The sequence below is a fragment of the Elephas maximus genome, chromosome 3, assembly GCF_024166365.1.
Source record: "Elephas maximus indicus isolate mEleMax1 chromosome 3, mEleMax1 primary haplotype, whole genome shotgun sequence".
Classification (NCBI taxonomy): domain Eukaryota; kingdom Metazoa; phylum Chordata; class Mammalia; order Proboscidea; family Elephantidae; genus Elephas; species Elephas maximus.
In genome coordinates, this window is record NC_064821.1 from 185,264,295 (window position 1) to 185,278,771 (window position 14,477).

A 14,477-nucleotide genomic window follows, 5' to 3' on the forward strand; every position below is an offset into this window, starting at 1 on the left:
ACTGTACAGGGGTGACTTTAGATTCAGTCTGGTAGAGTTGGAGTGGAAGAGGCAGGTAGGTGAGATTTGGAAAGAAAGAGGCTATACCGCACACTCCAGGGTGGTTCTTGGGGCTGCGGGGAGGATCCTACTCTTGCCCAGTATATGGAAAATGGTAATAGCCATTTGTGCATCTCACTTCCATGTCCTGATTTGACTCAAGGTTAGAAGAAGCCTCTTCCTGCTAGCCAAAATGTTTCCTTACCATTTCCTTCTTGTTTTCCCCAGCATGGGTGGCATCCCTGCCCGGAATAGTAAAGGAGAAAGGTTGCTGCTCTATATTGGCATCATTGACATTCTGCAGTCTTACAGGTGAGGTGCATGTGGATCTCAGGTTGGGGGCAGGGAAGATGCAGATGGCCTTTCACATGTCTCCCTTAGACTGGTTTGTCTTCAAGTTATTCCTGAAGCAAGAACAATAAGTTGCTTACCTTGGGTTTCAAATGGTAGTTTATTTCCTTGTTTTCGCCTCTCTCTTGGGCTTCCTCACCCTCCTACCTCCCTACTACCTTCTGTGGAAGGCTGAGTCAGTCCCTGGAAGCCCCAGGCTAGAATACACCATCTGTCTGACTCTTCTTCTGTGAAAAACCTGTGAGATGAGTCATGCTCCACATTAAGACATAGCTGGAAACACATTCCTCTTTTCCACAGAGGAAAAACAAGAGGGTCACTGTGTTCTGTAAAAAATATTAGCCTGTGGAACTAAGAGGCAGTGAAATGATGATGAGGGAGGAGCTGGAAACGTTAGAGCCCAGCTCTGCCCCCGTAAGGTTTCAGGTCCTAATGAGGACAGGGCAGTACTTGTTGATTTCCTGATCTAGAGTATTATCATCCAGTCTAAATCCTCTCTCCAAACTTGCCTGTCCATCCCTCTAGCTTTCCCTTGATAATAAATATTCTTGTCCCTGACTTGCCAGGGGTGTGTTGACTGCCCCTTACCAATGGGATGTTAATTGGCTTACCTAGAAACAGCATTGGTCTCCATGCTGAATAAACACTATCATGCTTGTTCTTTGGAAAGCCGGCATACTTTCTCAGGCTCTGATTTTTCAAGTTTTCCTTTCATCATAACGCCTTTAGTCCCCTAAAATAGAAAAACACTAAGATTATTCATTCAAAAACTGTGTGAGTGCTTAATAGAACTTTTTCTTGGCAGGTTTATTAAAAAGTTAGAGCACTCTTGGAAAGCTCTGGTACATGATGGGGTAAGTAGCAGTCAGCCGGAGGCTCTCCTCTCCAGTTCTGCCTCCCTCACTTCTGATTTGCCCCTCAGTTTCTTCCATTTCTTCCTTTTCTCATTTCATTTGTGGGTTCTACGCTTCTGCTAGGGTTTTAGCCTAGGGGAAAGTGGCCCATGGACTAGAAGCCCCTTTGCTGGGCTTCCTCCTCTTTAACTCTGCAGCCATCCCTTCTGTTCTGCAGGACACTGTATCAGTGCATCGCCCAGGCTTCTATGCTGAACGGTTCCAGCGCTTCATGTGCAACACTGTGTTCAAGAAGATCCCCTGTAAGTGGCTTCTACCAGATAACCCCCCAATGGCTTCCTTACCCCGGGAGATGGGAGGCAAAACACCTCTGTCAGAGAGCTGCCAAGGCCAAAGGCCTCCCCTCCTCCACCCACATCCTGTGAGAGCTGCTACCTGTCCTTTTGTCTGCCACTCTGTCTGTCCCAGTCGTTTCCAAGTTGCTGCTTTCCCCCTGGCTCTCACTACATGTGTCATTGAGTGAGGGGCATTTCTGGGGAACTGATGAGATGGCAAAAAATGTATAGTTGTGGCTGTAGGATCCATGCCACAGGCTGAGGTAGGCAGAACCAGGCTTTTATGGACAGAGATGAGCAAGGATGTTACCAGTGTTCTATTGTCCATCCATATCCCCAGTGCCAAGGAGCTCTCAGACTAGGATCTAGTGATTGGAGAAGCATTTACTGATTTCTGCTTAACAGGTGTTCTTAGTCTCTTCTCTCAACTTTCTAAGTTGGGAAGTGCCAGTGTTCTTCTGTCTTAAGCTTCCACGCTGCTGGCACTGGCACAGTCCAGCTCCTCCCTCCCATCTCCTCATTGTAGGCATCATTTGTCCCTCAGTAAGGCAAGAAGGAGCTAGGCATACCAGACAGACTTAAGAAACATAAAAAGATTCTTTTAAAGTCTTTCAAGGTGATATATAAAATGTGAATTATCATAGTGCTGTGTACATAAGTACTAAGAGGATGTAGAATGCAAGGGTTAATCTTTGTCAGGTCTTACCGGAGGATACTGTTAAAGAAGGGAATTATGAAATAGAGGACATTTTGTCAAGTTAATGTAAATCCATCAAGGTTACAGGTGTGAGTGGGGTGATGTTGTGTATGTGGCACCTTTCCTTTAGGTTCCTTGCTGCTTTCCAGAGTGAAGTGAACTGAGACCCTCTCCCCTGGAGAGGGTTCATAAAGCCCATCTTTGTTGCCGTTAACCCTTCTTCCCACTTTGCAGAACAACAACTTTGGGTGTGTGTTGGGAATACTGGCAGTTTGTGTCTTGGTGATGGCTTCTGAGGTGGGTGCTAAGTAGGCTCTCTGTTTCCGTTTTGAAGTGAAGCCCTCTCCTTCCAAAAAGTTTCGGTCTGGCGCATCTTTCTCTCGGCGAGCAGGCTCCAGCAGCAACTCCAACTGCCAGCCGACAGTCTCTGGGGAGCACAAGGCACAAGTGACAACAAAGGCGGAAGTGGAGCCAGGTTAGTGCCAGGGCTGGGGTCCCCATGTAGTTGGCACCCCCTCCCTTCCTTTTGAGCCCTTATTTTAATCGGCGAGGACCTCTGCTCCCCATTCCTGTCCTGGAAAAGCCAAGCTGCTACGTATTTTTCCCTGTATTATCCCTAGCCTATTTCCTTTTCTATTTATTGCTTTTCTTCCTTTCTTTCCTTTTCAGGTGTCCACCTTGGTCGCCCTGATGTTTTACCTCAGACTCCACCTCTGGAGGAAACCAGTGAGGACTCCCTTATTTCTGATCCCAACGTCACACCTGTAGTTGGAGAGGGTTTGCAAATGCTAACTACAAGGTTAGTTCCTTGGTCCCTTTCTCCGTATCGTCTTCTCTTCTATCTCTTCAGGTCCCTGGGTGCATATTCTCCAGGAAGACACCGCCATAATTCTGTTTTTTCCAGGGATCATTGTCTGTCTTTTGCTCTTCACTAGATCTGTACAGTTTGACCTTCTTAAGAACTCATTTTTATAACTATTTAGAAAAGTGTGTCAATATCTCTACATCTTTAGGGGGTGGAGGGAAGCCTTTGTATACAGATTTTTTTGATATTCCATCAAAATAGCCCAACTAAACCCTTCATCTTCTGGTGAGTTGAATGAGAATTCTCAGCCTGGGTTTTAAGTATGGAACTATTCCTCAGCAGTAAAGACAATGAATAATCAGTATTTCAAAAGGTTCCATTGTGTAAAGATTGTGACTTTTATTACGTGGTATGTGAGCTACCTAGTGCATCAAATAAATTACCCCAAAATTTAATGGCTTAAAATAACAACCATGTATCATAATTTCTGTCGGTCAGGAATCTAGGCACAGCTTAGCTGGGTCCTCTGTCTCAAGGTCTCTCATGAAGTTTAAGTCAAGCTGTTGACCAGGGCTATCGGGTCTTACCTGAACTCAACTGGGGCAGGATTTGCTTTTAAGCTCACTAATATGGTTATTGGCAGAATTTAATTCCTTGTGGGTTATTGGGTTGAGGGCCTTAGTTCATTACTGGCCGTTGCTGGAGGCCCTCTATAGTTCTTTGCTAAATGGGGCTCTCCAGAGGGCAGCTGAGAACACAGCAGCTAGCTTCCCTCTGAGTGAGTGAGTGGGAGAACATGCACCTAAGCAGAAGCCACAATCTTTTTATAACCTAATCTCAATTGACATCTCATTTCCTGTGCTGCATTGTCTTAACAAATTCTAGCCACTCTTAAGAGGAAGAGATTGTATAATAGTGTGAATACCAGGAGGCAGGGAGCCTTCACAGTCTGCCCTCTGGCTCCCAGTAATTCACATCCCTCCCATGTACAAAACACAGTCCCTCCTAAGGCCTCCAGAAGTCTCATCCCATTGTAGCATCAGATCAGAGCCTTGAATTTTGTCATCTAAATAGAGCCCGAGTATGGATAAAGCTCCCCAGCTGTAGTTCTTTAGCACTGCTCCTCTTGTAGTACTTCTCCATCTGTGGACCTGTAAAATTAAAAGACAAGTTATCTGCTCTACAAATACCCAGCATACAATGGTGGACTAAGTGTAAGGTAACCACTAAACACATTTCTGTTGAAAATGGGAAACATAAAGGAGTCACTGATCCATAGCTATTCTGAAATACAGGAAATGTTAGAAGTTCATTCATAAATCTCAAAGCATGGGAATATTTCTCCATGGTTCCTGACTCTACCCTCTGGGCTCTTGGTTTTGCCTTCTGGGTCTTCTTTTTTTTCATGAAAGGTAGAATGTGTTTGCAGCCGAATAGTTTTCTTGTCTTCTGCCAGTAGAATTTTGGGGGTCCAGTTTTGCACGACTCAGAATGAGAAGGAATAGCTTCAAATATCCATTAATAATCGGAACATGAATTATGAAGTATGAATCTAGGAAAATTGAAAATCGTTAAAAATGAAATGGGACACATAAACATCAATATCCTAGGCATTAGTGAGCTGAAATGGACTGGTACTGACCATTTTGAATGGGACAATCATAATGGTCTACTATGCCGGGAATGACAGTTTGAAGAGGAATGGCGTTGCATTCATCCCCAAAAAGAATATTTCAAGATCTATCCTGAAGTACAGTGCTGTCAGTAAGAGGATAATATCCATATGCCTACAAGGAAGACCAGTTAATGATTGTTATTCAAATTTATGCACCAACCACTGAGGCCAAAGATGAAGCAACTGAAGATTTTTACCAGCTTCTGCAGTCTGAAATTGATGGAACATGCAGTCAGGATGCATTGATAATTACTGGCGATAGGAATGCGAATGCTGGAAACAAAGAAGAATCAGTAGTTGGAAAATATGGCTGTCGTGGACTGAATTATGTCCCCCCAAATATGTATTTATCAGTTTGGCTGGGCCATGATTCCCCGTATTGTGTGGTCCTCTATTTTGTGATTGTAATTTTATGTTAGAGAGGATTAGGGTGGAATTGTAGTTTTATGTTAAAAAGGATTAGGGTAGGATTGTAACACCCTTAGCAGGTCACATCCCTGATCTAATGTAAAGGGAGTTTCCCTGGCGTGTGGCCTGCATCACCTTTTCTCTCTCAAGAGATAAAAGGAAAGGGAAGCTTGCAGAGAGTGGTAACCTCCTACCACCAAGCAAGCAGCACAGGGAGCAGAGCGCATCCTTTGGACCTGAGGTTCCTGTGCTGAGATGCTCCCAAACCAAGGGAAGACTGATGACAAGGACCTTCCTCCAGAGCTGACAGAGAGAGAAAGCCTTCCCCTGGAGCTGACACCCTGAATTTGGACTTGTAGCCTACGAGACAGTGAGAGAATAAATTTCTTTTTGTTAAAGCCATCCACTTGTGGTATTTCTGTTACAGCAGCACTAGATGACCAAGATAATGGCCTTGGTGATAGAAACAATGTAAGAGATCACATGATAGAATTTTGCAAGACCAATGACTTCTTCATTGCAAGTACCTTTTTCACCAACATAAATGGTGACGACTTGACGGCACTGGGTTATACACATGAACCTTGCCAGATGGGATACACAGGAATCAAATCCACTACACCCTGTGGAAAGAGACGATGGAAAAGCTCAATATTATCAGTCAGAACAAGGTCAGGGACCAATTGTGGAACAGACTATCAGTTGGTCATAAGTACGTACAAGTTGAAAATGAAGAAAATTAGAACAAGTCCACGAGAGCCATAGTATGACCTTCAGTATATCCCACCTGAATTTAGAGACCATCTTAAGAGTAGATTTGATGCGTTGAACACTAATGACTGAAGACCAGACGAGTTGTGGAATGACATCAAGGGCATCGCGCGTGAAGAAAGCAAGAGGTCTTTAAAAAGAGGGGGAAAAAAAAGACCAAAATGGATGTCAGAAGAGACTCTGAAACTTGCTCTTAAACGTAGAGTAGCTAAAACAAAAGCAAGAAATGATGAAGTCAAAGAACTGTACAGAAGATTTCAGAGGATGGATCAAGAAGACATAGTGAAGTAATATACTGACATGTGCAAAGAGCTGGAGATAGAAAACCAAAAGGGGAGAACATGCTCACCATTTCTCAAGCTGAAGGGACTGAAGAAAAACTTCAAACCTCGAGTTAGTGAAGGATTCTATGGGGAAAATATTAAACGATGCAGGAAGCATCAAAAGAAGATGAAAGTCATTATACCAAAAAGAACTGGTCAGTGTTCAGCCATTTCAAGAGGTATATGATCAGGAACCAGTGGTACTGAAGGAAGAAGTCCAAGCTGCACTGAAGGCATTGGCGAAAAACAAGACTCCAGGAATTGACGGAATATCCACTAAGATGTTTCAACAAGTGGATGGAGCTCTGGAAGTGCTCACTTGTCTATGCCAAGAAATTTGGAAGACAGCTACCTGGCCAACCGACTGGAAGAGATCCATATTTATGCCTATTCCCAAGAAAGGTGATCCAACTGAATGTGGAAATTATCAAACAATATCATTAATATCACACGCAAGTAAAATTTTGCTGAAGATCATTCAAAAGCGGCTGCCAGAAATTCAGGCCAGATTTAGAAGAGGATGCAGAACCAGGGGTGTCATTGCTAATGTCAGATGGATCCTGGTTGATAGCAGAGAATACCAGAAAGATGTTTACCTGTGTTTTATTGACTACAAAGGCATTCGACTGTGCGGGCCAAATTATGGATAACATTGTGAGGAATGGGAATTCCAGAACACTTAATTGTGCCCATTAGGAACCTGTATATAGATCAAGAGGCAGTTGTTCGTACAGAACAAGGGGATACTGTGTGGTTTAAAGTCAGGAAAGGTGTGCGTCAGGGTTGTATTCTTTCACCATACCTATTCAGTCTGTATGCTGAGCAAATAATCCAAGAAGCTGGACTATATGGAGAAGAGCGGGGCATCAGGATTGGAGGAAGACTCATTAACAACCTGTGTTATGCAGATGACACAACCTTGCTTGCTGAAAGTGAAGAAGACTTGAAGCACTCACGGATAAAGATCAAAGACCACAGCCTTCAGTATGGATTGCACCTCAACATAAAGAAAACAAAAATCCTCATAACTGGACCAATAAGCAACATCATGATAAATGGAGAAAAGATTGAAGTTGTCAAGGATTTCATTTTACTTGGCTCCACAATAAACACCCATGAAAGCAGCAGTCAAGAAATCAAAAGACACATTGCACTGGCGAAATCTGCTGCAAAGGACCTCTTTAAAGTGTTGAAAAGCAAAGATGTCACCTTGAAGACTAAGATGCACCTGACCCAAGCCATAGTATTTTCAGTTGCATCATATGCATGTGAAAGCTGGACAGTAAATAAGTAAGACAGAAGAATTGATGCCTTTGAATTGTGGTGTTGGCAAAAGAACAAACTGCCAAAAGAACAAACAAATCTATCTTGGAAGAAGTACAACCAGAATGCTCCTTAGAAGCAAAGGTGGTGAGACTGTGTCTTACATACTTTGGATGTGTTGTCAGAAGAGATCAGTCCTTGGAGAAGGACATCATGCTTCGTAAAGTACAGGGTCAGTGAAAAAGAGGAAGACCCTCAAGGAGATAGATTGACACGGTGGCTGCAGCAATGGGCTCAAGCATAACAACGATTTTGGGCATGGTGCAGCCTGGGCAGTGTTTCGTTTTATTGTATATAGGGTCGCTATGTGTGTGTCAGAATCAACTCGATGACACCTAACAAGTTTTGCACTGTTCCTATTTCCAGGCACCTGGGTGGGACAAGTATTTTGTGATTAGCTGCTAACCTATAGATTGGCGATTCTAACCCACCCAGCGTCACCTCAGAAGAAGGGTTGGCGAACTGCTTCTATAAGCATTACAACCTAGGAAACCCTATGGAGCAGATCTACTCTGTAACACATGGGGGTTGCTATGAGTCAGAATTGACTGGACAGCAATAGGTCTTTTTTTTTTTTTCTCATCTGTTTTCAGTCCAAGCTGGCAATGTTTCTGCTTTTACAATTCTTTCAAAAAATTTGTGGGCCTCCTGTGAATCTTATTGGGGATCAATCCATTAGATGAAAGCCACACCCACAGATCTCTTCTTGATAAACCCTAAGCTTCTTAAAGGCCCTATTGTTCATTTGAGAGGATCTGTGGGATCCTTTATCTCTTTGAATGGCCTTTAGTATGACTGAGTAGTACTCTGAGGCACCACGTTTGATCTTTTCGAGGTCATAATAAAATATTTTATAGTAAACTGTTAGCTTCATCTTTAGACCATATTCTCCTGGCACTGCCCTGGATTTCATCTTTGTTAGAAAGCCACTTAGCTTTAGAATTGTTTGCCATCTGGAGATACTGAGAATTTTCAAAACTGTCAAGTTCAGGCTTCTTTTTATTAACAGTCCTTCCTTCGATTTGTTTCTCTCCTCTCACATTTTACCATAAGCAGCAAGAAGAAATCAGGTGACACTTTGAGCTCTTTGCTTGGAAATCTCTTTAGCTAGTTCATTAGGCATATATTCTACTTCCCTCATACCTGCAGATAGCATTGTCGTAAAACTTTGTGACACTGTAAGGATCCGTTTTCCTCTAATTTTCAATGAGATTTTTCTCACTTCAAGCCCTCACCAGCAACCCACTTAAAGAGCAAAATTCTATAGTGTGTTCAGAACACTTTAAGCTTTCACTTAAACTCCCCTCTAAGCCCACTTCAGAAGAAACCCGCACATAATAAATTTTTTGTTACTATAGCACCTCACTTCCAGTTACTAAAATCTGTCTTGTATATTGTTGCGTAACAAATTAGTCATGCGTTGCTTAATGTCCACAATATGTTCTATGAAATAGGACGTTAAGTGATTTGGACATTGTGCCAACACCATGTTACGGATGAAGGTCCTTTCAGGCATTCACTTCCAGAGTAAGGAGTTTTCGTCCCTATTAAAAATTTGCTGTGCCAAATAACCTTCGTCTACAATTAGTTTCTTTAAGATTTCAACAGAGTCTTCTACCCCCTTCACATCAGTACTCTCAGACTCACTGCTCACTTCCACATTATGCAGTGAAAAACGTCATTTGAAGCGCCTGAACCACCCAGCACTAAACTCAATGTCTTAGTCTGGTCCTGCTTTTTCTTTAAGCATCTCGAACAAATTTCGTGCCTTAGCAGTGATCCTCAGTGTTCTGAGGATTCGATTTTGTGTTTGGTCCTAAATCCACGTCATCAGCAGTTTCTCCATATCCGATATAGGTTCCTCTCGCATTTTGTTAGCATTGTAGCTTTCAGTGGAGCCAATCCTTTAACAGCTTGGAGAATTTTTCTTTGTGTTTAAGAATTGTTGTGATTTTTGAGTGCGACATACCTAAATCCACAAAGTCCCGTTCTCTGATCAGAATTTTTGAACTCTTTTATAACCTTATGGGACCACGGACATATATGCCTTCAGATGTTACCAGAAGAGACATTATGCAGCACATTACTGTATCCAAAGTTATAGCAGTTGAACACAACAAACATTTATTATTTTATAGTTTCTGTGTGTCAGGAATCTAGGTGTGGCTTAGCAGGGTCTCTTTAGTTCAGGGTCTCTCAAGAGGTTACAGTGAAGCTGTTGCCCAGGGCAGTGGTCTCATCTGAAGGCTCCCCTGGGGCAGAATCGCTTCAGAGGTCACTTACGTAGTCATTGGCAGGATTCCGTTCCTTGTAGGCTGCTGGCCCATGGTACTTGCTCAGTTCTTTGTCACGTGGCCCTTCCCATAGGACAGTTTACAGCATGCCAGCTAGCTTCCCTCAGTGAGCAAGCAAGAGAATGAGAGAGCATGAGCCCAAGTAGAAGCTACAGTCTTTTTGTTACCTAATCTCAGAATTGCCATTCTATCACCTGTACTGCCCTCCATTTATTAGAAGTGAGTCACTAAATTCAGCCCTCCCTGAAGAGAAGAGAATTACACAAGAACATGAATGTCAGGAAGGAGCCCTGTTGGCACACAGTGGTTAAGCGCTTGGCTGCTCACCAAAAGGTCTGCGGTTTGAACCCACCAGCCGCTCCTTGGGAGAAAGATGTGGCAGTCTGCTTCCCAAAAGATTACAGCCTTGGAAACCCTGTGGGGCAGTTCTACTCTGTCCTTTAGGGTTGCTGTGAGTGAATCGACCTGATGGCAGTGGGTTTGGTTTGGTTTTGGTATGAATGTCAGGAGGCAGGAATTATTATTGGTGGTCACCTTAGAAGCTCCCTACCAGACCTGCAGTTTGAAGACAGAAGGAGACTATTAGGAAATATATTACTCAAGAAACAAGCTAGTTAATTAAAACAATGTGCATCTAAATCTAGTAGTTTCTTAACCTCTTCTTTCTAAATCCCAGATTGATTCTGAGGTGAAATATGGAGGAATAGTTTCAGATTTGACTTGAGAGGAGAGTCCTCTTTCTTTTTTGTATTCTAATTCTTCTCTCTGCCTCCGTTTCCACCCCCCACCCTCCTGTTAGTTCATCCTTCCTGGAAAAGCTTGAAATTACAGAGTCAGAGTTCTCCCATGTGAGTATCTGGGATGTGGGGAAGGTGAATGCTTTGAAGGGTGCAAAGAGGATCACTGGTGGAATGGAGCAGGGGATTAACTGGCAAGGTTAGAGGGACTGGGTGCCCCCTAAGTTGCCTATTTTTATTTTGTATTTTTTGTACCTTTGTACTTGGAAGCTGAGGCTGAAGTAGAAGAAAACTTTTTAATTCTGCCAGCTATTCTGAAATTATCTTGAATTCCACTCCTTCCTCCCTATCTCATACCCGCACATCCTTAACATTACACCTTTTCTCTTTTCAGTGAGCATAAAACCTCAGAAGACCTAGAACAAGATTCTACCATCTCTGTGATTCCAAGGTGTCAGCCTTTGCCCCAGCAATGCTGAGTTAACTTCTTCTCGGTCATCAAAAAAGGAGTGTAATGGAGGCTAAGGGAGCTCTCTGTCTCCTTCCTGAAGAACTTCCTCTCCTTCCCCTTCCTCATGAATGGGCATTAGTGCCTTGGACAGTTGAGGACGGCCGCTTCCCCTCCACACCGGAGTTGGTTGGAACAAATTTCCAACCCGCTAACCTTGGCTTCTACAATTGAATTTTTTCAAACTCCCCTTCTTTGGACTGGAAGTGGAGTTGCTGGACGTGGTGGTTTTCTTCCCCATCATCTACCTTTCACCAGGAGCTGGACTCTGAATTTCCTCAGGACAGACTGGCTGGCACATTATCCCTACCTTAGTTCTTTCTCTCTGATCCCTTCAAGAAGACAACCGTTATAAAGGTTTTTGGTAGTGTAAGGGTATTTAACCACCTCCAAACCTTTATTTCTAATTTTTTTTTTCTTTAAAAAAAAGAAAAGAAAAAAAAGAAAACAGTGCACAACACACAGCTTCAAGCCAGACAGTTTCAGATCAGAACTTTGAAAGTGTCAGAGAGATGCCTATTCATAGGCTTCCCTCAGAAGAGCCCTGGTGTTTGTGAAGCAGAAGTGTGGTGTTCGCTCTGCCAGGAGCAGCTCCTCCTTAACGCCTCTCTTGATGAATTTCTTAAGGCTGAAGGAATGGAGAGAGTGGGACATGGGGTAATCCTTACCCTTTTTGCTAAAACAATGGGCAATGAAATAGAGCCCTTCCTAGGCAGGACCCTCCTCACTGCCAGGCCATCCTGGTTATTACTGTTTTGCCATTTTAAATGTATTCTGCTTGTTTTTCTAAATATATAAAGACTTATCAAATGAATTTTTTTTATCAAATGAATTTTAGAGCCTTCTCCGAAGGAGATTTCCTCTTTGCTCTTCCCTTTTTTTTCAACAGTGTTCTGCTGTTTGTGAAGCTGAGGGGGAGAAGGGGACACCTGTATCTATATAACAGGAAGTCCATATTTTATGAAGCTAAAGAGTATTTTCTTAAACTCATGATGAGCCAGCAGATTCTTGCCTTGGTGAGGTCATTGCTGTGCCACATGCCCTGTCCCCTCTCTTCATGCAGGAAAGGTTAAAATGGGTCGTGTAAGCCTTCTCCAAAGTTGCCATTCTTCATCAAGTGGATCCTCCCACTCTTGCCAGGGGGAGGAGGGGGCCTGGCGTCTCAGGCAGATTATTGAACTCCCATATTATCACCTCTCCATCCCACCCTACCTTGATAGTAGGTTAGTCCATACCCCCAAGTAACTGTCTATATTAGACACCTCCAGCCAGTTTCTGGCTGCCTGTCTTTGCTGCCATGTTCTTTTTTACAAGAAGGAAAGAAACAGTTCTTGCTATTTTTTTTTTTTCCGTAATTTACTATTTATGATGTATTTAAGTGTTTTATGCAGGACAAAGTTCTGTAGGGGGCGGGAGGGAATATTTGAGGGTGGGCTGGGTCTTAGGGAAGGGAAAGGGGAATCAAAGTTTTTATGAAGTGTCACTGTTTGCCTCTACTTTGTATTGTTCAGAAATGGCAAATGCACTATAAAAGTGATAAATATCTGGTTTTAATGTATTAAACTTTTATCAATTATTTAACTCTCTGGTTTCTTCCTGGTTTTTTGTCATGTACTGTCTGCCCCACCCTCCAGGCTCAGTTTCGTTCATGTTACCCTGAACCAAAGGTGTATCCTGTCCAGTTGCCCTCTCTCCAGCTTTGGTCTAACTCAAGCCCAGAGAAATGGCTTAGAGTTCACTACCTTCCAGCACCCACCCCCATCATTTTAACAACTTGAAAATTTCTGAGTGAACATGAGCAAATTCCTGTAGGTCTCCTGTCCAGGGTTGCAGTGCACTGAAACTGAGGGATTTGGGGATCCAAAACTCAAAATTAGGAGGAAAGGAGGACTGTGAGAAAAGCCAACTTGAAGTCACTAGCCCTTAGGGTTCCCTTTTCCTCCCCCTGATCTAGCCCTAGAATGTCACTCTTAGAAAAGTATAGAGACTGCTTCTCTTAACTTTGTGTTTTCCGCTTCTGTAAGGTCAAGCTTAGGCTGTTTTACTGTGATGGGAAACTAGACAAAAAGATGGGCTTGTTCCAAGGCATGTATGCACGGGCGGGAGGGGCAGCACTGGAGAGAAGCAAATTTAGCTAAACATTGCCTCTCCACACCACTATCCCCTGTCTCTGTTAAGACTGTTCTATAAATATTTGTGCAGCAGCAATGAATATTGTACTGCGCAATTGAAGGTCAAAAGAAGTAATTGTCCTTCAAGACAGTATTTGGGAAACACAAAAGCATGTTAAGGATTTAAGTTTTCTAAAAGAGTGATACAGAATATAAAAAGGTGGAAGAAAATAGAAATTACAGGTTACTGTGGGCTGGAAGTTTTGGGGAAAGATTTACTTAAGTAGTACAAAGGCCTACAGGCCTTCTAGAGGTCTATTTTAGAGAACAAGAAAGAGACCCTGATGAAAGCAATTGTGGAGGGAAACCTGAGTGAGAATATTGGAACAGACAAAGGTAGAGGCAACACTGGAAACCCTGAGTGCTAGGCTGAGGAGTTTTGACTTTAAACTGTAGGCAATGGGAAACCGTGAAACGTTTTTGCCCCTAAACAGGACATAATCAAAACAAAAATTCAGAAACCAATCTGTTAACAAGGTTCTATCAGAGTGGATATAAAAAGGGCCAGTTAGCTGTGTATGGCTAAGGAGAAAATATTTTCCCTAGTAGGAATTTAAACATGTTTTAGGCTGAAATGGTATCTCAGCTCCTCTGACCCTCAACTCTTCTCAGTTGTACGAAAGCAACTGCTGAGAGGGTAGTGTAGATAACCTCTTGTGCTCAGAGGGCCCCTCTAGCGGTAAGCAGCAGCTGCTAGTCTAGAGCTCTTCACCGCAATCTATTTGGATACAAGTAGGCCCTCCCTATTGGTGTAAAAGTTAGGGAAATGAAATGAAATGAAAATCATAGGATAATAAAGCTAGAATTCCTCATCTGGTCAAATGTTTAAAACATGTCAGTTTCAGCTATTTCTGGAAGTCATCAGAGTTGGAGTCTCATTTTTTTCAACAAAGTTTTTTTTCTAACAACCATAACACCGTTATCACAGCAAAAAATTATTTTTTAATACCAAACAACTAGTCAGTGTTCAAAGTCATCCAGTTGTCTCAAATGCATTTTTACAAATAAATATTTGATCCTATTCTCAGATTCCAAGTTCTCACCTCAACTACCCAACAAAAACATTTGTCGAAGTCTTGTTTTCCATGTTGCTAAATATATCAGTCATCTTATTTGACATGTCAGCAGCATTTGACTGTTTATTACTCCTTCCTTCTTGAAACTTGGTTTTTTTCACTTAGCCTCT

The 14,477-nt window shown here is 42.7% G+C and overlaps 1 protein-coding gene and 1 long non-coding RNA gene across 9 annotated transcripts in view; one reads left to right on the forward strand and one right to left on the reverse strand.

Moving 5' to 3' along the window:
• Nucleotides 1-12,645, forward strand: part of PIP5K1A (phosphatidylinositol-4-phosphate 5-kinase type 1 alpha) — a 54,168-nt gene extending 41,523 nt beyond the window's left edge. For 5 of the 8 annotated variants that reach the window (XM_049880444.1, XM_049880438.1, XM_049880446.1 and 2 more), the window contains 6 exons: nt 268-351; nt 1,196-1,244; nt 1,462-1,546; nt 2,611-2,751; nt 2,946-3,075; nt 10,675-11,100. In XM_049880444.1, the coding sequence (XP_049736401.1) occupies nt 268-351; nt 1,196-1,244; nt 1,462-1,546; nt 2,611-2,751; nt 2,946-3,075; nt 10,675-10,816 (631 nt within the window). In that variant the 3' untranslated portion in view covers nt 10,817-11,100. The other 3 variants (XM_049880441.1, XM_049880440.1, XM_049880439.1) reach the window with 3 other exon arrangements.
• Nucleotides 348-2,681, reverse strand: LOC126073595 (uncharacterized). Its single transcript, XR_007516790.1, has 3 exons — nt 2,396-2,681; nt 1,002-1,123; nt 348-443 (listed from the first exon to the last, which is right to left on the reverse strand). It is a non-coding gene; the product is annotated as an uncharacterized LOC126073595 (long non-coding RNA).
• Nucleotides 12,646-14,477: the final 1,832 nt, after the last annotated feature.